This window comes from Topomyia yanbarensis, chromosome 2 (assembly GCF_030247195.1).
Source record: "Topomyia yanbarensis strain Yona2022 chromosome 2, ASM3024719v1, whole genome shotgun sequence".
Lineage (NCBI taxonomy): Eukaryota > Metazoa > Arthropoda > Insecta > Diptera > Culicidae > Topomyia > Topomyia yanbarensis.
In genome coordinates, this window is record NC_080671.1 from 430,708,951 (window position 1) to 430,734,694 (window position 25,744).

General features: G+C 37.8%; 1 protein-coding gene across 1 annotated transcript in view; it reads right to left on the bottom strand.

Moving 5' to 3' along the window:
• Window positions 1-25,460, bottom strand: part of LOC131685392 (uncharacterized) — a 41,349-nt gene extending 15,889 nt beyond the window's left edge. Inside the window, exon 1 of the mRNA XM_058969094.1 lies at window positions 24,535-25,460. Coding sequence (XP_058825077.1) covers window positions 24,535-24,750 — 216 coding nt within the window. The 5' untranslated portion in view covers window positions 24,751-25,460. The remainder of the gene's footprint in view (window positions 1-24,534) is intronic.
• Window positions 25,461-25,744: the final 284 nt, after the last annotated feature.

Sequence of the window (25,744 nt, forward strand, 5' to 3'; positions counted from 1 at the left end):
AGTATAAAACACAACCATCACAGACAAGTGGATGTGGCACGAGTAGGATGAAGTAAAAGTATTTCAAACCGGACATTTGTAATCAAGTATTCTAATCTTTCTAGCGTTTATGTATCGTGAAAGAACAAGCACGTCAGTGTTAGGTCCATTATCAACAGTGCCATATTCCACCCATCAACATTTGTATAAAATATACACCAGCTGGAAAAGTAAATATTATAAATTTCAATCCCACCATTTTTTATGATCCCCATTCACCATACGTGCGCTGAAGATGGTTTCAAGTGTACATCGGCTCATTTCTGGCGAGGAATTCCATTAGCTGCGGTGCTGTGTTCGGAATGAAACAATCTGGTTCAAATATGTATAAAAGCATCTCGTTCGTGAAAGAGTCAAGGGAGATGCAATATAACCGCGCCGCCGCCGCCCGGGGGAATGCTCTTAAGAAAAACGATTTATAGATATGAAATGAAAATGGAAAACATTCCCAGCCTTCATCGCGATTAAGGTTACTTCTGTCAGCAGAAGTTTCACTTAAGGTTCTTGCTAGTTTTTCCTTCGTTGTCGAAATAAATAGGTTAGGTCATAAATTAGTTTTAATCTGGAAAAGTCATAAAATTGCACTCCATACAAATTAGGGTCCATTCGTTACTGCTCTCGTCCATATGCAACGGAACCCCCTACGAATTCAGCCAGATTGAGAAAGATAACTTTGGATTAAAATTCTAATCTCAATTGTAAATAATCAAGCTTGTCTTGGAACCCATCAGTTCCAATGACAGCTCTAGCAGTACGCTTTTTGTTTACGTCACGGATTACCATCATATCATGCTTGCACCATATCCAGTCCGCTATCCGAGCGAGCAGTGATCTGGATGGGGCAACCCGATGAGATCAAAGAATGCTGTTGTGTGTATATATATGATGAAAAATCTAAGCTGGCTGACTTTGAGGAAAAATAAACATATCGCAATCGCATAGCAACGTGCGCGTTCGCGCGATAGAATCCGGGTGGTGTTTCCCCTGTGAGAGAAAATCATCATCATAAAAACGAAGCCAATTAGTCACCGGGTACGGTTGAGCAAACAAATAGAGCATTTTGGTAAATATGTCGTCAGGTGAATGATTGGGATTTAAAGGATTTTTATAAAGATTTTTTCATCCATGTTTTTGTGCGGAAGGGGCGCCCGAAACTTGATATTTTAGATCTAGGTTGCTGAAATGGAGGGTAGAGTAGGATTTGTCTAATGGTGCCACGATGTATCTTGTTTGGGTAATAACGAATACAAACAAGCCTTTTTCAAGCGGTCCATAAATCTGTCTCCTAAAAATGATTTGTACTTCATAATTGGGTGACACCCATTTCAAGCGCAATGCAATTCATTCATATCTGATCCCCAACCTGCCAACCATCTCATACTAACCATAAGCCGATACGATAGCAGACACGTAGCCCCGGACGGACTCTGCAAATCCGATTGGCAATCCTTTTTCCCTTTGGGAACGCCTCCTGTCGAAAAATTTAATGGAAATTCTGACAGCTACTGTTGCAAACACGTGTTCCCACACCACACCAGTCTAATCCAGTGCATCGTACTTCTTTGTGTGATAGAACTGTTCGCGCTGGGACCGTCATATCGAATCTAAAATCCGGTTCAGATTTGAATACTACTCTAAATGTTGTTTCTGTGTACACCGGACAACGTAAACAAACAGGGAAATGAAATTATTTAAGGATACAATCGATTCTCTCCAACACGTGACTGGACCGGCTGGTTATCGAAACGAGAGTTGTTCCTAATATTTAGCTAACGTCACTGATGAATTCTCAATAGCTATCTTGTGGAAAACTTCTAAGCCCCTAATTTCGCAAATTGCAAGAATGTGTTTTCACATCTTTTCTACGATTTTCTTCATTGATTTGAATGATTGAATGCTTTTGACAGGCCTTATGTTCAATCGGAATGACACTGACAGATATATGGTAAACAACAAATTGAGATGTCAAGTTATTCAGACACTCAGTGTCGTTAAAACATCCTTACTATTTTGGGATGAATTTAAGCAGTGAACTATGTGGAGATTTTTTAAGCTTTTAGTTTAAATGTGACACTTTGAAAGTTAATTGCAAAATAACCTTGCTCTGGAGCATGGTTAAATCTGATATTTCGATAGTTAAATTTGACAGCTCAGTAGTTAATAAATTTTATCCATTATGCAGAAAGTAATGTGAAAACATTTGTGTCAAACTTTGTTTGGGTTATTTATTGCTTTAATTTCACAATTAAAAAACTAGCATTAAAATATGAAATGTTCACACCTTTACCAATTCATGGTTTTCACAGCTGTCAATTCCAAATAATTATCTGTCAACATTTGAAATGGTTAGTTCTGTGATTAAATTCACGACAAACATATGATTACGGCTTAAAATCTAACTGTCAAAATTTTCTTACACGGGAAGTTCCGGACAAAACGTTACTGATCGAACACAGTTCAGAGCACTTAGTGAAAGAGAAAACTCTTTTGTTTTTCTACCAACATCTCGTCGCTGTTGTGCTATCTTATGACAAACGCCATTTTGAGGTACACGCTTATTCTCAGCTACTCCTTGCAACTAAAACGCTTTTACGCAAAAATGAGAAAAATTTGTTTGAAAGTTCAATATGATGTCTGATCGAAGTAGGTCATCTCCATCCGACATCGGTACTACATCATTCCAAATAGCCTCACCTACTTTTACTCATTTTGTCAAGGTACACGGTTAAATAAAACAACCTGCAGCATAAGTTCTTTTAACTTACTTTTGAGTTGTGCGTTGTGTTCCCCCACGATACCACGAGATTGAGTCAAAGGAACTCAATTTTAGGTAGTTTTTCGTTTCCGTGTAGGGTTTTTTCACAAATGAGTAGATTTGACGCGTTTCTGACAGAAACCGTACCTTGCCAAACATGAGTAAAAGTAGGTGAGAGTAGTCGGAGTGATGTAGTACCGATGTCGGATGGATATGACCTACTTCGATCAGACATCATATTGAACTATGTATCAAACAAATTTTACCCATTTTTGAGTAAAAGCGTTTTAGTTGCAATGAGTAGCTGAGGATAAGCGTGTAAGCGGAGTTAGATATGCCACATTACTTGTTGGAAAATTTCTACAAAGTGGCGTTTTCAGAATTTTGAAATTCTGTTTGGTTAGTGAGATATAGCGAGATAAGCATTCAGAAATCAGTTTTTTTACTCTAAATTGCCATATCTTGTGATTAGCTCAAGATATATTGAAGTTTTAAATGTTTTTATGTGTAAAAAGTCTAAGGAACACTAAAACATAGTTATGGTCAGAAAAAAAAACATGTGTTGCGAGAAAAATGCAGTTTTATTTTTAAGCTGGAAATCTTGCATGTTTGGCAACACTGTAACCAAAAATTATCATTTTTACTAGACCTTGACCAATTTCCTTTAAAATGAATCTTACCGATTGTTTCTAGACCAAATAAGGTCGAAGATATGTATAAAATAAATAAGATAATAATTGATGCTTTATTTGCATAGGAAATTTTCCATGCACAATTATGACACGTCCTACAAATTTTGCCATCAATAGTTACACTACTATGACACGTTTGAGTGCGACTTTTGTTTAGATTTTTAGTACAAAAACCCTCAGCATAGTCAACGGATCTTCGTAATATTTGAGAGAGTAATACAGAATAGATAGAAACATAAATTGTCTTCTTTGAATTGTTTCTACCATTTATAAGATTCAAGATATTCAACCTCAAACTTTAAAAATCGTTTTTCTTGAAATGTGCTAAATGGCGCTTGTCATAAGATAGCACAACAGCGACGATCTGTGATTGGCAGGCATTGAAATTCTCTCTCACTCACGCGAGAAGAAGCTTATCCGATGTCCAACTTTTCCGAGATGAGATGAGTCGCAAAATTCTCCGTCTCCACAAATAGCGTGAGAATGATTTTTCGGATAAAATTTATTTCTCTTTTTCCTTCTCACCGGAGAAGGCGATAAAATTTTAATTTCGTGGAAATCAATAAAAACTTCAAAAAATACACTTAATTACAAAGAAAAGCGGCAAAGAAGTATGATAGACTTGTTTTTTTCGTGTTTTCGAATAACGACAGCAAAGCAGCGAGCGCAAAAAGGATACCGTGATCAACAAATTCACTAATTCTCCGGCTGTTTTATTTATCCGGAGAAATAACACGCTGTATTTATCCGGAGAAGTTGTGTGAGTGCCAATAACTTTTCGTGTGAAAATGTGAGTTTTTATTGTCGCAGTAGCAAACCATCCGGGCGCATTTACTCATATGTGCGATAAATGCAATGCCTGGTGATTGGCGAGTAACCGTTTGTCCGAAATTCTCATTCAAAGTTAATTTTGATAGTAGGCTTTGAAGCTCTAATCATATGTTGGTCGAAAATTTAACCATTCGAGAAAAAGTAACTGTCGGATTGTAAATTGTGACCAAAAGTTAATCAAATAGCGAAATGGTTCACAGCCTTACTATGATTTTTTGCATTTAGTATCAAATGGTCAGGATAATAATTTAGCACTAGGTGGGAAACTTCCAAACGTTAATCACATTTATGTCATTCCAAATAATAAAACGATCTCTCAAAACATATGGATTGGATTCGTTTGGGAAGACACTGACAGATAATAATCATTGTTCTATTTATGACAGTTGTCGTCACTCTTCTTACTTGCACTCTGTCCAAACAAAGAATCAAATTATTCTTCTATCGCACATTCTAAATTAAACGGACATATAGCAAGTTATTTTTTGACAGTTGGAGAATGAAGATGATGCGAATCGCACTGAATGGAATAAATATTCTTTCAATAGTTCAATATATTCAAATGAATAGCGGCCCTTACACGTTCAATGTTGTATTGAACGTGTAGCTGAAAAAAGTTAGATCGACGATGCGCATTTCGAATGGGATTAATGTATTGAAGCAGTATCGCCTGTACTGCGTATTGACGAAGGTGATGCATCGTATTACCACCACATCTAGCAAACGTAACAGAATGCAACTAGAAAACAGAAGAACAGGAAGTCAGCAAATTTAATTTTCTTTCATTCGTTTTTTTCTATTTTGTCTTGTTCACGAAAATGCGAAATACTTAGTAGATACATCTGTGCCGCACTGACATCAAGGGTCAGTCGGGCAAATAAAACTGAAACCGAGCAGTGGTTAGCTTCTGCTTATTTTTAAATTTACCGATATGGCAAGGCTCAATGGGTCAGCTTTACAGAGTTACATGTTCTACATATTTACAACAGATACATTATAAAGAAAACAATTTGTTTCCATTGAATCCTGTGCACGCAGTTTACCAATGCGTGTAGATTTTTTTTCAATGCGAAGGGGAATTTTCGGCGTCTCCTAACAACGTCTGAGGTACATTTGAATGGTTTTGTCCGTTTTGTTAAACACTGCCCTGTCAGAAGGAGTCTGCCGTGCAGAGGAAACTTATAGCATTTTTGATTGAAGTAAAACAGAGTCAAGCTATAACCACAACTGCGATCAAAATGTATGCAACCTGATTAAGTTTCAGGGTCAAGAAAAAACGGCACCTTCTTATCTTGACTTTGCTACCAGCCCTACACGACTGCGGTCACAAATAGTACCCCATGTAACTTCATGCTCCCAGCGGTAAGCTAGTGATTACATGCCGAACTTAGAATTGATAATACTATCAACCTCGTTTGGGTACCAGGATATTACTGGCAAAAAATTGGCCAACGATTGTCGGTTCTAAGTTGTATAAACGAGAAGATCTGGTCTTGAGCTTCTATCGAGCGCTGCAACTATTAGCGCAATCTACAAAATTGTCGTCAAACAAAAGTTTTTTTGAAGATACCGTGCCCAGTGATTTCGAAAAACCTATAACACTTTTTGAAACAACACTGTGAAATGCCACTCATGGCTATAACCAGCCACTGAAAACTCAACTTTCACATGGATACCATTTAACGCGCTGAGTCATTTTCATATGATCTTTGTGAATCCGACTACGGAACCTCATATCAACTGAAATGCAACTGCTCAGTAAGAACGCAATTACGATTTCGAGTTTTCGACTGCCCTTTTTATTTAGATGAAATTGTTTTTGAGCGACTGAAACTTAGTAACATACTAAAATTTTTAATCTAGAGCGCTAAAGAGCTTTAGGGTTTCTTGCAGGCGATTTGAGCTATTTGTGAGTTTACCTTACTTGCAGTTTGTGGTAGTGCTGTCATCTTTTCCACCCTTCCGATTCGATTTGCTTGCTCCTACTGCTCCGTTCCTTCCGCCCAGGAAAATGATGACTACATATGGCGAACGTGCCATTTTAGCCAATATGTTCTAACCCCTGATAGCTGATAGCTCTCAATTTGGCGTCAAGATACGAGCGATGGAAAGCTATCCGTTGTTAATATTTACTAAGTGTCACATCAAAAGTGTCATAAAGTATTGAATATAAATTATTGGAGTTGGATCGAACGACTGAAATACTTGCGAACCATTATTATCCAACTAAAAAGCATCTGATTGTCAAAATTCACTTTGACGATCAAACAAGAGTTGGAGATGTGAATAGATGCTTTTAAAATATCGACATTCCTTTATACTAGTTTTAAACATCTGTCAGTCGCTATAACTAAAGAATCACGATTATAGTAGTAAAGCAAGCAAGCCCATTCTTCGGGATAACGCCATTTCGATTGACTTTAAGAAACTCGTCGGAGATTTACAATAAAAGAGGTGGAACAATTGCTAAAAGAGAAAATGGTTTTTAATTCCGAGGAAGTGACCTATGTACAGCTGCACCACACGAGAAACTGTGTAATGATAACGTTCAGAAGTTTAAGACAGAGAGAAAACTTCCTTCCAATTCTGTTTATTTTCCGTCGGCCTATTTCCGCTACGAGGCCAAACACCGACGCCAGAGAGGTGACACTCCCACTATCTGGATTGGATATCGACCCATCAACTCATGGACCGGGGATCAACGGCTTTACTTCCCTTCCGAAGGAAGGCGTGACCTCAGATTTTTCTCACCTCTGAAAAATCTCAACGACCTCGACTGGGATTGAACCCAGACCAACTGGGGTGGGTGGCGGTCACGCTTACCACCCAACCATCGGCGCCGTCAGAGAAAACTTCATTGAGGAGAATAGCATGACACACGACTTATACTCCACCAATTTATGACGAAATCTGTTACAAATGACAGTTGGCAGGCTCCGCTTTTTTTCGACGACATTCGTGTTGTGGAAGGCATTACATACGCTGGCTATATCGCTACGTTTCAGTTATGTAATCAAACAGCCCACTATGGAAAACACGCGTTGAGAACTAATCTATTACAATCACCATTAACAATAAGCCACAGACAACCTTCCAATCCATAACTGCGGCGTCTAGCGTTTCGAAACCAACAACCAACACATACACCTTTATTCTTGTTTACGACGAATTAAAGATTCAAACGAAAGTTCGAAAGTTGGTTCGTATTCTCGTTTATGACAGCAAAATCAAATGGGTGTACTATTTGTTTGAACCGCTTTCGAACGAATCTCGCATTCGGCGTAAACAACTCGACCAATAATCTCGAAACCAATGGCCAGCGGTCACTACTGATTGAATCGATATCGCTTGTTATATTTAAGCTGGACACCAAACAGAAATCATTCAGAATCCGAAAGCAAACTCTGGATCGGTGGACCGAGGATCTATTCTGTCCCAGTGGTACTAGTATGCAGATAAAAATAGAACTTGAACTATTGATTTTAATACTCAGTCGCAAAAGGGCGAACTCTGATTACCAAAGGACTTGTTAGGATTCTAAATAGCAAGCTTGTGCGAACATCGTTATTCACGAGCCCTTGTCCTATCTTATGTTTACCGAATACAGCTCCAACACGATAACAATGTTTGTTTCGTTCCTCTCGAATGACACAATTTGCCAGTCTAGCGTAGAGTTTTCTTGCACATAGTAAATAAAATTATCGAATTGAGAAAAATAGCTTTAATCTAAATCGGTATGGCAAACACGTGTTCAGCGCTCCTTCCGGGCATCCTTTTTACCGTTCCCAGTAATAACAATTTTAATATTAACATCCAGTTTCCAAAAAAATCATCGAGTCATGGAATATCCTACAGGACGGAATTCGGAAAGCATCGTTTCCATTTCAGTTGGCATCAAAATTTTGTTTATTAAATCTGGATTTTAGCTTGATTTAATACGATACGCTCTTTTTGCCATTGCGAGGATTATGGCTCCCTGCACGGCCAGGTAGAAGATTATGGTGTACCGAAACGACTGATTTTGGGTTGCTGCCGGTTGAATTCCCCCTGGAAAAGGAGGAATTGTGTCAAAAGTAGCCGCTTCGATCGGTCTAGACTAGCTCATTCACCTCGAACCAAACTATGCTCAGCTGGTGAGGACATTATCGTTCGTAAATGTTTTGTGTGATCAGGTTGAATGGGTTTATTCATATGATTAGCCCAGCCATCCGTTGTTTAGGGAATATAAAGGTTGATTAAGGCATCGCCTTATTACGATATCAAATCGGATAAAAATAAAGTCGTATAAAATCGGACACAATATGAACGATGTACGGCTAATGTAACGCTTGCATTAAAAAAGAGACAAAGTTCACTTATTTTTCAAGTGAATTGCCATAATTCACAAAAAATCCTATTATGTCAAGGAGGTGCGCTCCTCCCTCAACTATTTACTGACTGGAATTACATATTCTTCAAATATATTTTATGGAATACGTCTCAAATCTTGTCGAAACCACTCTGATACGATAGGAACGCGAAAACCATACAAAAAACCTGTTTTAATCCACTTAGCAATGCAATTGTGCCTTTCTTATTTCTCTAACCTATGGATCGGTGGTTGGTTATGTTCAACATAATTGTGGAAATGTCTTACATTACATTACATTCTTAGTGCACTTTGCACTTATGTTGACGGTGAAACACTTGAAACAAAAAATATCATACTTAATTAGCCTAATCAGCATTAATTCACTGTTATCTGCTTGCTAACTCATTTTGTCATGCGGGGGTGGGTGTGTGAGGAGGGCGAAAATCCCACGAACGAACGACTCCCCAGCTTAATTTGTGATATAGTGGCGGTTTAAAGATGATGGGGTTGAGAGGGGGGTGTATGAGGGATGGATGGGATGAGGGGTGATTTAAGGGGATTTTAAATGGAGGGGAATGAACAGTAGAGGTATACCGTCAACAACGCCCCTGTTAAAATCCAGAAACCTTATGCCAATCAAAAAAACAATTTGGCCCTCCGCCGGAATTAGGTTGACGGTTTTCAGAGTGATTGCATAACCTTTCTATATGAGAAAGGCAAAAATGTGCATAAATCCAAAAAAGTTAATTATCGTCAATTTTTTTTCGAGTTTGCATCAAATCTCGACGTTTCATGCACCTTACAGACATTTGGCATCAAAAATAAAAATTCTATTTTTAATTTGTCCTACAGTTTATATGGGAAATTTCTGCGTGGTCGCACTCTTAAACCCGTAATTCCGGAACTAGAATTCCGATCGATACAAAATTTAATAGCAGCCGATGGGAAGGTTGCACCTTTCATTTGAGACTAAGTTTGGGCAAATCATTCCAGCCATCTCTGAGAAAAATGAGTGACATTTTTTGACACATTCGCACATACACACACACACATATATAGATGTTTTCCGATCTCGATGAACTGAGTCGAATGGGATATGACACTCGGCTCTCCGGGCCGGGATTAAGTTGGCGGTTTTCAGAGTGATTGCATAACCTTTCTGTACAGGGTTTTTGGTTCATGATTAAGAACCTCTCGAGAGATGATTGACTGTCACATTTGGAGAAAAGAATCGTTCTACACATAAAATCTCAACCGTTACAGAGTTATTGGATTTTTTGTGTAAAAAACTTATTTATCTTAAAATACCTCTAACTCGAAAAGTATACTTCGTATTTTAAATCTTTTAGTTCCATTGGAAAGGTGAGAAAATTTTCTATTGAATGGTGTTCTCATATCTTTCAGTTAACTAGTTTAAATTACCATTAAGTTGTAAAGTGGTTAAAAGTTGGCGTTTTTTGATGAGGTTTTTGTTGATTTTCTCAAAATAATGAATTAAGATTATAGCAATATCTATTATCCAAAAGTTGGGTTTTAGGACGATTCATAATTTGTTCTTCAACATCATATTCCTATCTCTTCTCGTCTCTTTGTAATTTCATTACTAAACTTTTCCAGTAATCGACTTGCAAATGTTTAAAAGACTCTAATCTAAAAAATATGCTTTATATCGTTATTGCCAAGGTTTCCTTGGAAAGCTGAGAAAATTTTCTTTCGATGTATTACAAATATCCTTTAGTTAAGTGTACTGAATGACTTTTTACTAGTAAAATAGCACAAAATTAGCGTTTTTTGGAGAATATTGTAATTATTCCAATTATCATTCAACTAAATTTATCGTTACTATTGTTCATTTGGTGTCCCTTAACATTCTCTATAACTTGTTGTTTGACACTTTGTCCCTATCGCTTTTCATTTCACTGCAATTTAATAGTTAACACAGCATGATCTCACCACAAATGTAGTGGGTTCGAAATCGTTGTTTTTGCTTACGAAGCGAGGTGATAAAAATGATTTTGCTTCTAAACTAAAATAGATAATTGAATGGAGTCAAAGAAAGAATTGTAGAAGTGGCTGAGATGCATTATTTCGATGATAATAATGGTGATGTTTATTATTTACTATTTTAAGTAAATTAACGAAAATGCTAAAAATAACATTAACTTTAAACTAATTTACTATTAAAAGAATACTAAATACACTTAACTGAATGGTATTAATACATTTTTCTCTGCAAATTTTTTCTGGCTTTCGAATAAAAATAAGAAAAGGTGCAATAAGTGCCATACTTTTCCAATAAGAGCTAGTATTAGTGAAAATGAGATAAAAATATCAAAGTTCAATAACCCAAATACATGAAAACAAGAAAGGATAAGTATATCATGTCGAAGAACAAATTATGCAGCTCTTCATGACTAACAATCTGAATTATTAAAATGGTGATGTTAACTATTGAGATTTTCGCGAAATGAACGAAAAATCGATCAAAATTGTTAAATTTTAAATAAATTACTGTGAAAAGGTTACTTAACCTCATTAACTGAAACATGTAAGGAAATCATTCAATGGAAAATTTTCTCACCTATCCAATGGATCTAAAAGATTTGAAATACAAAGTATACTTTTTGAGTTAGAGCTATTTTAAGACAACCAAGTTTTCGACAGAAAAATTTCAATAACTTAGTAACGGTTGAGATTTGATAGTAAGTGTAGAACGATTTTTTTTTATCAAAATAAGACAGTTAATCATCCCTCGAGAGGTTCTTAACCATGAACCGAGCACCCTGTATGCGAAAGGCAAAACGAAAGATACGAATGAGAAAACATTGTGAGTTGAGTTCATTGCTTATGACTATAGCGATAAGGTCGAAATTTAAAAGAAGCGAAGAATTCAAGATAAGTTAAAGGATGTTCGTTGCTTTGTATACTGATAACGAAGGAACGTTTCATTCCTATGATCATAAATTAATTATGGAAATTGCGTTTCGACTTTGTCTCATCAGAATCCGACACTACCTTAGTGACAGGACCAAGCTAGCGCCCGATTGATGCTAGCTCAATAAAAACGGAGACACAATTTGTGTTCCGTTTCTTTTTTGGACACACATTGTGTCCGTTTTTTGGACCTAGCGTCAATCCGGTGCTAGCTTAGCCCTGTCACTAAGTTAGTGTCAAATTCTGATGAGACGAAGCCGAAACGCAATTTCCATAACTGATTTAGTAATAGGTTTTGTGCTCTCCACGTGCAAAGATGGTTTTAAACAATTTTCTCCTTAATAGAGAAAAATAGTTTTTACCTAAATTGTTCTCCACTAAGGAGAAATATAACCTAATATTCCGTAATCGGAATATTCATTGGATGTGAGATCATCAAGAATTGAGAAACGACAGTAAATTTAGCATCGTAACTATTAAGTTTTAAAACCCTCCCGTTAAAAAAACCTTCCTCAACAAAGCCTCCAACCACCAGCATTGCCACATCCAATTCGAATTCCCAAATGCGAAGCAGATGTCTGCCACGATCTCTATGCGTTCCCTTCTTTCGATATGTGGTTTGTTCTATTTAGATTCGATTCTCAACGCGAACGAATCGACATACCTCACCAGAGGGGGTCCTTTCTGAGGAGACTTAATGATTTTCAAATTAACCAACATCATTCCGTGACCGCATCATCCCGGTCAAGATGAGTTTACACTTTTCCCGGCACAATCAGCCATTAGAGACAACAACCAGCATCGTACTGTCCTATCTTCATCGGAACAAAGTACGAGAGGAAAAACACTCTCAATCAACTTACGATTCCGGAATCTGATAACGATGCTGTTTCTCCGCTCGGGGTAGTTAGGTATGCTCCCTTAAGTTGCCAAACAAATGAATTGGAATCGGGAAAACGATGATGATGATGATGATGAAGATTGGTCGATTTATTTGGATACCCCTTGCCAAAAGGAAAACATGATTTATAGGCCATAACCTCGTTCGTTAGGTCGTATTTCCCCACGGCTTTTCCATTGCATGAATTTAAACACAACCTTCGAACTGGGTTCATATTAGAAACCAAATGTGTTGAGCTGGGCGATTTAATTTTTTCCAACGTAGTATATACTAGGCTGGCGCTTGAGTGAAATATCGTTTGCCCAAATAGTCCATGGTCTTCATTCGACAATCTAATGAACGCATTTCCTTGCTTGTCTACAGAGGCGCCTTTTCCGCTCATGTTGAAATGTTCACCTCAATGAACAGAATCATCAATCTTGCATATATTTGAATCGATTTTGCCTCAGGGAAGGAGATAAAGCTTTCACAGTGTCAATAAAACGAACACCAGCAAGGTAGATTTGTGTTGTGATTAAGCGATTACGCATACTAAATAGAACGACAAATCAAACAAGTCCCTCTCGGGAGAGGTTAATGAAACTGATAATACTGTCTCTGGGGGTTGATCACCGATCAGGAAAAATAGAATTTCATTAAATTGTAGTACATGCAATAGAGCTTCCTATTCAAGTTCAACGAAACATTTGGATACTAAACCCCAAAACACCAGTTACGATGTCACGACCCAAGAATCTATAAAGAAAATGGTTTTCACCACACACATTACCGAATGCAGATCATGTGTCGGGGAAAAAATGGATCCTGATCCCAGCACCAGTTCGAAGCCAAAGGTGCCGCGAGAGGGGACACCAATTAAGGTAATTGATATGTGATCCGGCTGGTTGTTTGCCTATAGCTATAGCTCTGGTCGGCAGACCCTGTCCTGTCCCGCGGTAATGGCATCCGGAAGTGTGTTTGTGACGTGGTTGCTTTTTTACTCGATACTATCGTGTGTCGGTGTGCCGCTCTTTTAATAGGTAGGTATACGAACAGAGTGAAAACTAAGCCGACTAAGCTACAGCAACAATCGTATAACTATAGATAGAACGAACGGCGGGCTGCATAGTGTATACGCAGTTCCGCCGGTCGCCCCAGCATGGCATTCATTATGCGCTGATGGGACATACATATGAAACATGCCGGTGACACCTTGCTTGATCCCTACCGATTGTATGCATACAACGAACGTCAGCGAATGGAATAGGGGGGAGGAGGGAGAATTGCAGCAGCTACACGAGTAATTAAAATCGACAGTGTGTTTTTTACCCCGGGTGCACTTAAACAATTGTGACTATATTGATTGATGCGTTGCAATGCTCCGCGGGCCTGACCCGGATTGATGGGTAGCTTGGAAGCTGGGAATTGAAATACTGATACTTTGGCAAATGAGAGTGAACTGTGCTAGGATAATGGAAATGCATTCTCCCTTGGCATAATGATTGATAGCTGTGTGACAATTGTGTTGACCTAACTTCCATACCTTTTTCCCGGGAGGGTTCATTTGATATGCTTTTGATCTACATTATGTTAAACATGTTTGAATCATTCAATTCAGGTAGCAATTTGATCTGATTTGATAGACCTTTCCACAACTTTTAGTGTATTTTCGCACCGGTAGCTCATCTGACAGGAAACACTTTTGTATACAAATTGGAATGATAATTTAATAATGTCCGCACATGCTCTTGTACTACGATAATATGGTTCAACTGTTTTGCTTCAAAATGTTTTTTTTTTCAGTTTTGTGATATTTTTCCAACAGTGAACAGGTCTCTATTTAAAACATTGACCAATCTTGGAAAATCATTAAAACTTATGAGAATTACTTTATTGAAGATGAAGACGCGTTTCTAAATTTAATTTTATTCGGCTTCAAAAATATAAATTCTTATAAAGAGATTTGAACTTTTACTGATAAAACAAGCTGCATTTTCAATGTAACCAGAGCTCATTAATTTTTCATCTCCCAAAAATGACTTCAAACAATATTTCCTCTGAACATCGGATGACTCAGCTAATCATACGAATAAACGAAAGCCCATTCAGCCTGGTCGCAAAAAAAAAAACATTTACGAACCATAATCTCTCCTCCAAATAAGCATCGTCGCGTTCTAGACCGGTCGAGACCGACCGATATGATTGGTTTTGACACACCTCCTCTCCCTGCTCAGGGTGACCCAAAACATGTGGCTACAACCCAAAATAAGTTGTTTTTTTTTCACTACAGCGTAATCTCCTACCTGATCGTGTAGGATCCATAACCCTCTAAACGCCGGTAGAAAAAAAGTCATATATTAAGTTCAGCTAAAATTCGGATTTAATAAACAGAATTTCGACGCCAACTGAAATGGAAACGATGCTATCCGCATCCCGTCCCGCAGGATAGGGCACCTTCGATGATCCTGAATTTTGGGGAAACTGTATGTTAATATTATTATTGTTATTACTGGTAATGGGAAAAAAGGATGCCCGGAAGGAGCGCTGAACACGTGATTTCCAAACCGATTTAGGTTAAAGCTATTTTTCTCAATTCGATAATTTTATTTACTATGTGCAAGAAAATTCTACGCTTGACTGGTAAACTGTGTCATTCGAGAGGAACGAAACAAACATTGTTATCGTGTCGGAGCTGTATTCGGTAAATATAAGATAGGGCGAGGGCTCGTGAATAACGATGTTCACATCAGTTTGCTGTTTAGAATTCTAGCAAGACATTCGGTAATCATAGTTCGCCCTTTTGCGACTGAGTAGCAAAATAAATAGTTCAGGTTGTATTTTTATCTGCACACTAGAAGTACTGGGACAGAATAGATCCTCGGTTCACCGATCTAGAGTTTAGTTAGAATTCTGAATGATTTCTGTTTGGTGTCCAGCTTAAATGTAACAAGCGATATCGACTCAAACGTAGTGCGCCGGCGGTGCTGACTGTTGGTTTTGAGATTATTGGTTGGTTGTTTGATTGTATTTAATCAGTGTATGTTGGTTTTGAGATACTGGACGCAGCAGTTATGGATTGGACGGCTGTCTGTTGTTTAGCAGCAGGTTTTTGAGACTTAATGTTAATGGTGATTGTAATAGATTAGTTGGGCTGTTTGATTACATAGCTGAAACTTAGGGGTCCTGCTAAGGGTGTGTGACGCTTTCTCCGGGTGATTTACATTACATAGTCAAATCAAAAGAAATATGTTTGGTATCCGCATTCTCACAATACGAACGTCAAATACCGGGAAAAAGTTTCTTCAAGAGGCATTCGTAAAAAAAATTCCAAAGAAATTATTGTATTCGATATCGTATGTAATGCTGTTCTTCGCAGTGAAGTTTTCTGGCTGTGCTAAACCTCTGAACGTTGTCAATACACAACTTCTTGCGTGGTGGAGCTGTACGTAAGTCACTTTCTAGAGATTAAACTTTATTTTCACTTTTAGTAACTATTCCACCTTCTGCATTGCAGGTTTAAGACGGGTTTCCTACAGTCAATCGAAATGGCGTTATCCCGAAGTATGGGCTAACTTTCTTACAAGTACATAATCAAAATTGTGTCATTAGTTTTAAAACATTTAATAATTTTATCATAATTTACCCCTTGACTTCTAAGTCGGAAGAGATAGACCAATGATCTCATCTGGAAAGATATGTATATTGACAGGATGAACATGCTGAAGTTTTATCTGCGATATTTAAGAAGTTATGTTTAAAATGTTTTAAGGGGGAATTCACAAACAACGTTCTATAACTTCGAGTGTACCATAATTAGTGATTTTTGGTCCTTAGTGAAGATGTTCGCAAAAACAATCTCTTTAACATTTCGGAAGACTTTATCTTGTTTTTCATACTTTTTAACTATGTCACCAAAATGGAGGCCTTGAAACATAAAATATCTCAGAAGCTATTATTGTAATACGCTTTATCGTTTTCGTGAGAATCGTGCATTTTTTGGCAAAAAAACACTGTGCAATATCTAAGAATATTGAACAATCTAACATATTCTGCTCATATTTGAGTTTCGGGCGCAATGAGCAGTTACGAATAAGCGAGTACATCCCATATGAAGATGTTTTATCACAAAACTATTGCAACTCTGAGAGCTCATACACCCTAATAAAATAGAATAGAAGGTGAGCGATGCAGAAAAAGAGCGTGTTTTGTTGTAAATAAGACTTTGACTACTACTGTAATACCGTTTTGCTTGACCCTGATACTGAATCAGGTTTCAACTCCAACCGCAGTCAGTTCAAACATTTTGATCTCAGTAGTGGTTATAATGACATGGCTCTGTTTCGCTTCAAGCAAAAATGGTATGAGTTTCCTCTGCACGCAAGACCCTTTGTGACAGGGCGGCCTAGATGCATTTACCGAGAATATGGGATTTCGTACACATTTAATTTTTTCTGCCGAATCTCAGCTTTTTTCGCATCTTTTGTCGAAATCTCAACAGCTGAGATCTCAGTAAACAAGGAAATATTTCGAAAAGCCATGAAAATCCGATTTGCGCGAACTTAGTTTCAAATGAAAGGTACAACCTTCCCATTTGATTTTTTTGTTCGAATGGAGTTACCAGCTGAAGAGTGCGGTCACGCAGCAATTTTTTATATAAACCATGACCATAGCCACCATGATTTAAAATGATGCAAAACTTAACAAAATGGGTGTAAAATTACTTGGATTACTTATCAGTCTAGATCAATAATGACTAATCAAAGCCGCTTTGACGTTTGATTTCATATAAGCAGGAACCAAAACGGGGGCCAAGAAAAGCAAATTCAAAATTCATCCACCAGGCATACCAAAATAGGCGGGGTGGCTCGGTTATGGGTTTTTTACCCCTCTTACACACCACATGCCAAAATGAGCTGGCAGGAAGAAAACATCGAACTAATGCTGAGTTAACAAATTAGTTATGGTATGTTTTGTTTCAAGTGTTCCAGCGACGACACGTAGCTCATCAAGTTCGTGGCTTCCACAAACGACCAGCCATGGAATCGTAGTTTGAATAAATGGAAAGAAACAGGTTTTTCTTGTGTGACAAATCAGCATTTTATGAATACACAATTAACACCGTTTGAAGAAATTCGGAGAAATGATAAAGTCTAAGCTGTTGGTACCAAGCTCCGCGTATGCGTATGCGTGTTGAGGATCGAAATATCTATTTTTTGTACCAGCTCATGAAATAAACAATGGGAAAATTAAGTAATGTTCGATTCTCCTCCCCTAGATTAGTGGGTTTGACAATCATCAAGCACGTTTGCACTTCAGTTTCAAATAACCTCTGACAGACTATTGCTTTAAGATGGTTATCGCATTACGCCTCGATAGTGGTGAATCGAGGAGACCGATGGGCCATATTATGTTTTGTGTTTTTTTTTTACATTAGCCTGAACATGCTGGCGTGGGCGGCTGACGGGTCTATTTGGATTGACTTTTGCTGTGATCCGTGTTTGCAAACACTGTTCCACAGCTTAATGGCGGTGTTGGTGGACACGGCTCACAGTGAACTTCACTGTGTGTCGATTTATCGAAAGACTTCGTCGTCGCGCACATGACTTTTAAAGGAATGTTGAAGTAGAAGCCTATTAGTCAGGGGCGGATCCAGAAAAAAAAATCGGAGGGGGTCTGAAATTTCGAGTTTGAAATGAGTCATCGAAAATAAAAGTCGCAAGGACAGAACATGGTTCTTAAAATCCGCTTCAAATATATTAGAATATAAAAAACGGATGTAAACTTCAAATATAGGAATAAGACTGGAGTTCTCCTTTGTAAGAGTCGGATAAAAAACCTTCAATATAAAAAGAGGAAAAAAAACATCCAATTCTTACAAAGTGCGTTATTTTAGCCGACTTTTAATATTAAACAGCATACGGATGCTGGCTGCGAACGATTTATTTATACTTAATCAGTTTTTATACTGGAGCTTGACCTTGCCGAATTTTACGGCTGAGAACTTTTTAACCGATTCTTGTACTGAAGGATCACTGTCCGATTTCTACGCTTGAAGTTTATTTTCTATTTTTGCATTCTAATATATTTGAAGCGGGTTTTACGAAGCATGTTCTGTCCTTGCGACTTTTATTTTCAGTCGCTTAAATGAACATTGTATAATTTGATTTGGAATGATTTTGAGTTTGTAGCTAATATAAAAATAAAACAAATTTACAAAAAGTTGAAAATTTTCCGAACCCCCAGGACGCTCTCCCTGTTTCCGCCACTGTTATTAGTGTTAGGGTGGTAGTAAGTGTAGTTTTTAGTACTAGTTTACAATTTTTAGCTGCTAATTGTATGTTTATCTGTGTATCTGTTCATCTGCCTATTTGTGACAGCTGGGTCAGGAAATGGATGCAGAACTGGCGTACATGATAGAATAGTGGGTAATCCTTCCTTGGATTCGTTGGTCACTTTTTCCGGTTTTCAATTCATGTATCCGATTCGATGCATTCTGGAACATCGGATTAGATAAATCAAAGCACAATTAATTATTTATTAAAATTCTAATTAAATTAATTCTTCTTCTAATTAATTCTTTAATTATTTTTTAAATTCTAACAGAATGCAATTATCGATAATGGTAAATAAATGTTTTAGCATTAATAAACCTATAAACGCAGTCTCAGACGTGGACCTACAAACGTCCATGTTCGCGCTATAATGCATCGGTTACGTCTGAAAATCTCTATCTTCGGTTTTAGCAGCCTAGATTTATGGCTTCAGTGGTACAGAATGCAAATTTAGCCAGAATTTTAAGATTTTACTAAAACTAAACAACATAGCCTAATAAAGTCTTTCGCGAAGTTTTCGTAGTTTGTGAGCTGCTGCTTTTTGTTAAAACAACAATTAGGGTGGTTCGAACTTTACCAAGATCAAAAAATTAAAACTTTTAAATCATTCTAGCTAGAGCCAAACGACCTTCAGCGGAGTTGTAGAGCGTCAAATTTTGGAAAAGTTTGCTGAAAACATGTAAGCTCTATCTATCACACTATTCAATTTACAACAATTTTAAAATCGAAGGTTAGGGTGTTTCTTAGAAAAACTGTATTATTCAAATGACTTTTGCAGTTGTGATTCAAAACTGAAGTAGTCTTCAGAATAATTTGTTTCATGGCAAAACATATCTAACTATTTTCCCTTAAAGGCTATGAGCACTTTTTCGCCAAAAATTGGATTCTTTAGAATAACAATATCTCTCATTGGGGCAAACAAAAGATAATTCTTTTTCTACTATAAATAAGGTCATGATTATAGTTATAATTGAGCAGAAAATTGCGAAGGCGTTTTTTTTTTTCTAAATTTCATAAAATTACGTTAAAAAATCTGTTTTTGATATATAAAGTGCTTATATCATTAGAATAATATAAGCTAGAGTTTTGATGTGTTAGAATAAAATGTTCGTCTTCAAAAACTCTGAAAAGCATTTGAAGAATAGGTTGGGAAAAAATGAAAAAGTTGTATTAAGGACATTATAAATGCAAGCCACAACATAGCTCCTACGCCGCACTCACCCCTCTCCCCTGCCTAACCATGTATCTGGCATTAGCAAATATAGAAATACGTTTTTCAATACACTAACCTAGCCGGTGTACCACGAAACTGCTACTAGAGGAAGCTATAGAACATTTTCCTATATAATCAACTCGAGTTTTTGACAGAAATATGTCTGTAGCTCTTATTTTGTGCGAAAATATCACACCTCTTCACTTGGGGTTTCTTTTCGAAACACTCTTATTTTTCTTCTTCTCATTTTCAGAACACTTTTTCAAATGCACTGTAATCACACACCACTGAAAAAAACACCCGCGAAACTTTAATAATTTACTAACTAAACTTCAAATTTTCTGCCAATGTGCAGATGACCGAAGGAAAATGTCCGAAAACTCTCATTTGTGCGTTTGAATTTTCACTTCGAATTCCATTTTTTCTCAATGTAAACAAGCGCGTCAGTGCCTAGCAACAAGCTTGCGTTCCTGGCCTCCGCATATTTTTACCTTAAAAATTTGGTTTTTCATGAATTGACCCTTCGTAGTGAAAGTTCACGGTGGACAATATAAAATGTTTTCATGTTAAAATTTTGCGCTTTGCAATACGTCTCTATTATTTTAATAGTTGATAGGGTGGTTCTATTTTTTAAATCAGAAAATTAATATATTGATTGTTTGAGATAGATTTTCGAATTTTTTCCAGAAAATTGAAAAAAATAAAATTTAAAAAAATTGTCGAAGACACTGGAACTCTATTTAGTGTACATTTCATTTTACAAATAATTTACTAAAAAAATAAAGGTGTTTCTAAAAAAATGGTTTTCTATATATAACTTTTGCAGTTTTGATTTTACAATAAGATGACTTGAGAAATATTTTCAGATATTTTGAAGGAGAACAATTTGTCTTAATATACCGAACCCCTCGTTTCTCTCGTTAGAAAGTTATATATACTTTTTACTAAAAATTTACTATTTTTGAGTAAATATTGCAAGATATAAAAATATATCGTATGTGCAATTTTTTTGGTGATATATACTACAAAGCATGCTATTTCAAATGACAGCAACGGTATTTAATGATAAGTGCCCTAATCGAAGATATTTGAAAAAGTTATGTAGTATTGTAGTTGGTGTTATGAGCCCTAAAATAATCTTTGAGTTGTCCATAGGGTATTTTAGTGAAAAATAAAACCTACAAAACTTATAGAAATAAAACCGTTTTCTCAAGGAACACCCTAAAGCTTACATTTGGATTCCTCGTTTAATGGAAAGTGTAAAATCTAGAGCTTGCATGTCTTCAGCAAAATGTGTTGCTCTACAAATTCATCGAAGACAGTCAAGCTCTATCTTGAACCGTTAAAAAGTTCAATTTTAAATATTGCCAAAATTAGAACCACCCTAGCTTTGGTTTAAACAAAATGAAGGGCCTTACAACGTACAACAACTTTGCCAAACATATTGTGCTAAGTCTCATTTTAGCAAAAAGTCATAAAATTTTTGCTAAATTTACATTCTGGGCCACTGTGCAGTTGGACCAATAAAAAATGACGCTTATATTCACTAGACAACACGATATGCGACATGAACGGGAACCGGGTGATATGGGGAAGTTTACTCTCTTCTAGCATCTATACCATACACTAAAAATTAATTAATATTCAAGAATACATGTGAATGGCCACACGGTTGCAAAATCGAATTTATGCACGCAAAGTGGCACAGAAGCTAGCACACGCGACAAATAGGTTAACATGCAAGCGCTCGAGCCCTTCGCGATCCTCCACGCAAACCTGCAGCAGCGATCTCACTAACAGGATACCCCGATGACTAAGTGAACGCTTTAGCACTTATAAATTTGGAAACGCGATCTCAAGAGTGAACCTACACACGTCCGTCTTCACGCGATCATGAATCAGTCACGTCCGGATGTACCTGCTTTCGTGCCTAGCAACTTTGCCTTCAGTTGAACCCATAAATAAATGACGCTCGTATCCACTAGACAACACGTTCCACGGTGACATCACTGGGAAGAACTCACTCTCTTCTAACATCTGAACTGTATACAGAAAATTAAGTATCAGATTCACGGCCGCAAGCGATCATCCAAGAACACATGCGAATATGCGTAGCCGCGACATTCAAACGACATTCAAACGCCTACGCGATCGAACACGTTAACGTACAAACGCTCGAGCTCTTCGCGATGATACACGCGATCGTGGAAACCCTACGCCTGCACGTATCTGAACCGTACAATGAATATCACAACCAGAATCACGGCCGTCTGCAATTGGCTTTAGGCAGTGTTTCAGTGGGTGACATTTTCCGTCTCGTCTGCAATTGTAGTGAGTGACTCTACAGCTCAAGTAGGACAACCCTCGAAAAAAATAAGTAATGTTTGATTTACCAAATGTACATAATTTTTGCTACTACCAAAAGTGATACTATTGTTTTTAAGTTTTGTAAATTATGGTTAATGTACACCAGCCCAATCACTCCCTAACGTACCTGACGTCGTGCATCTCCATTAGATAACAACACCTGTTAGCCATAGGTACCATGGTATACCAAACTCGCTGGCTGCACTCTGTTTTTAGTTTTTTACTATTCGATGGAAACTGTTGCTTTCAACTGCAAGATGCATTTAAGCACGTCACAGGCTTCAAAGAACAACTATAGCCGCGCAGTAGGCCAATGTCACTCCATTATTTAGATTGCAGGCGCTGTTCCTATAGCAACCACTTTTTGTTGAACATGGTAAGTATTGTTTTTGATATACAATAGAAAATGGTTTATTCCTCTCCCAACGTTTCGAAGGCACTGACTGTTGATCTGGCAGTCCAACTATGCTAACTGAGGGATGGGGCGAGTGAATACTTCTTTTCGCAGCTAGAAGTTTGTTGAAAAAGCGAAAGTGCCATCACATTTCAAGTGCTCTTTGACCTCGCGGTAAAATTTAGTCATATTTTATGCAAGCAAATGTGTTACAGTGGAACCGTTAAGAATGTGTCCCTCCTCTTCGCGGTGCCGACGGCGGCGACCGATATTCCTGCCATTGTACGCTTGTTTCTGTTTTCTTAGACAGTTAGCGCAGAAAAAGAAAACAAGATACCATCAAAGATTCATAATTCTATGGTGTATCATAAGCCAAGATACTATCCGTGCTATGTTCTGTTGGAGGGGTCTTTTGCTATGTTGCTTTATTCTTGTTACTCAGCCTACCAGGAACGCGAGCGCGAAGGTCGAACGTGCGCCCAACCGCCCTCAGGCAAGAAGAATACACAAACCTCTGTCATCTGTCGGTTCGAGCACGGTAGCACTTACGCCTGACTTTGTTTTCTCGGTGCGACAGAATCAGACACCGGTGGTGTAAATTAGTCAACAAATGGTGAGTTGAGATCATGGTCATTATGCTATATTTATCCTTAGTGGAGAACAATTTTGGTAGAAACTATTTTTTCTTCATTGAGAAGAAAATTGTTAAACCTATTACTAAATTAGTTACTTCGACTTCGTCTCATGAGAATCCGACACTAACTTAGTTAACGGACTAAGCCAAACCAAATGTTTTGATTTCATTAGTTCTCATTAGCTTAAAATGAGCTTCTTTTCTTGTGGGACATCACGCTTGACTAGGGGTTTGATCAGGAAGACAAATTGTGTCTCCGTGTCCGTCAATCCAGTGCTAGCTTGATCCGTTAACTTAGTGTCGGATTCTGATGAGACGAAGTCTAAACGCAAATTCAATAACTAATCATGGCCATGGCGATGAAAAAGTTAACATCTGGAACAAAATTGTGAACATGGTAACAATTTTGTTCCAGATGAAATCGAGTATTAACATTTCGATCGAAGTTTATATATGGAACGGTGTTTTTTCTGTAAATGTACCACACTTGACATAGAGGTTTTTGTTTATTCAGTATGACTAGGTGAAATTAAACGAACTATTCAATTTTAAACCGATGATTTAATGTAATATGTAGCTGCTAGTTTAGAAGTGCGTAAAGTTTTTATTATGGAGCCCTATTCAGATTCAACGGGAAAAAAGGCAATTTCGTGAATATTTTTGACATCAACTCTCGATGAAACTCTAACAGAACACAAAGCTAGATAAATATGAAAATTTGATGTAATTGGATTTCAAGTCCACTAAAACGTTTCAAATTCAAATAAACAAATTCAACGCCACGTTTGTGTTCAGAAAATTACGCATCCATCTTTTTCAGCAAAGGCCAACAAAGACTACATGAAAATAAAGTAAAAATGTTCTAAATACCTTCCAAAAGGTCGTGCTTGTTCAATTCATCGACGCCTTCAAACCGTCCCCTCCCCACAACACACATTTCCAGCGAAACCGTAGGCCGAGCACTCGCGAATCATTCAATTAGATGAAAACAAGCCAGAAACTTTTCAAAATGTGCCAACCTGACTGGGGGAGCTTGTCCCAACGCCATAACCACCTCTCCCGAACCCATCTAAAATGTACATAGGCATAACAAAACAAGAAAAAGCTCTTACATTTTTCATCGTGCTCCCACTCAGCTCGTTGTGAATCAGAAGGTGATGATTTTGGCGCACAGGTGTTGCAATTGTTGTCGTCGACCTTGCGCTAGAAGGTTGCTGATGCTGCGGCTGCTGGCCACAATCGTCACTGAATTCTGTCGGCACCGGTTCCCCGGAGGCCGATACGCTGTTGTTCAATTTTTTGTACTTGAGTAATCCAAAACGCAACATGTTGGTCCAACGGGGGGCTCTTGACGCCGGAACACGGGTAATAATTGATGATTTCGTTCCCGCAAAAATGCTTTCACTTTTCTATGTACACGCACTCACTCGCTCACTCATCACAGTCGGGGCCGTTAGCGTTTCGCTTCCCCGGTTTTATGGGTAGCCGGAGTAATAAACGGTTGGGATAACACGTCGGTAATAACGGTGGTGATAAAAATCTCTGTTTTGATAATTTTCCGACCGTGATTCGCGCTAAAATGCAATTTTCCTCCGTTCCGCTTCAATGTACCGCCCGTTTTATGACTGTTTTGGGATATTCTTAACGAGTTTTTTTTACTCGGCTCGACCAACTTTTCACTGTAAATTTTCACGTTTCTACCCAAGCGCACCCGGCTCTAATTAACCTCATAAATTCACACTTAACTTATTTGCTTCACACTAAGGAACGTGCGAATAAAAGTTTTGCTTGGTATCGGCACCGGGGAAAAAACCCGTGGCCAAACTTTTAATAACTTTCAAGCAAACGATGTAATTCAATTTAACGAATACTTTTTGAACGCACGTGATTTGATTTGTTGATGGAAAAATTGCTAGAGGTTCGCGCCAAACCACTCACGAAGAAGGCTTCCACGAGACTGAAGCAAGGATGACTTTGTTACCACCTCCTATACGGCTAATGTATACGGAGCGACTGACTTGATTGTTGATATCGTCGTAGCTCAAGCCACCCACTGACTAAACATACATCCCAGCTGCAGCAGCATAGAAATGGGGTGTGCGATTGATGGTACAATGCAACAGGGTGGAAAGAGAGTGAGAGAGCTAAGGCAAAAGGAGGGAAAATTTCTGGTTTATGCTCTCTTTAGTTTACAAATATTTGAGAGTTCATCCAACATAGCTCTCGCTCGCTCTCGTCGGTGGAAGATTATGATGGCGGTATACTGTGGTAAATTGATCATAAGCTCAGGGTTGAATTTTGAATCAGGTTTACGGGTGAATG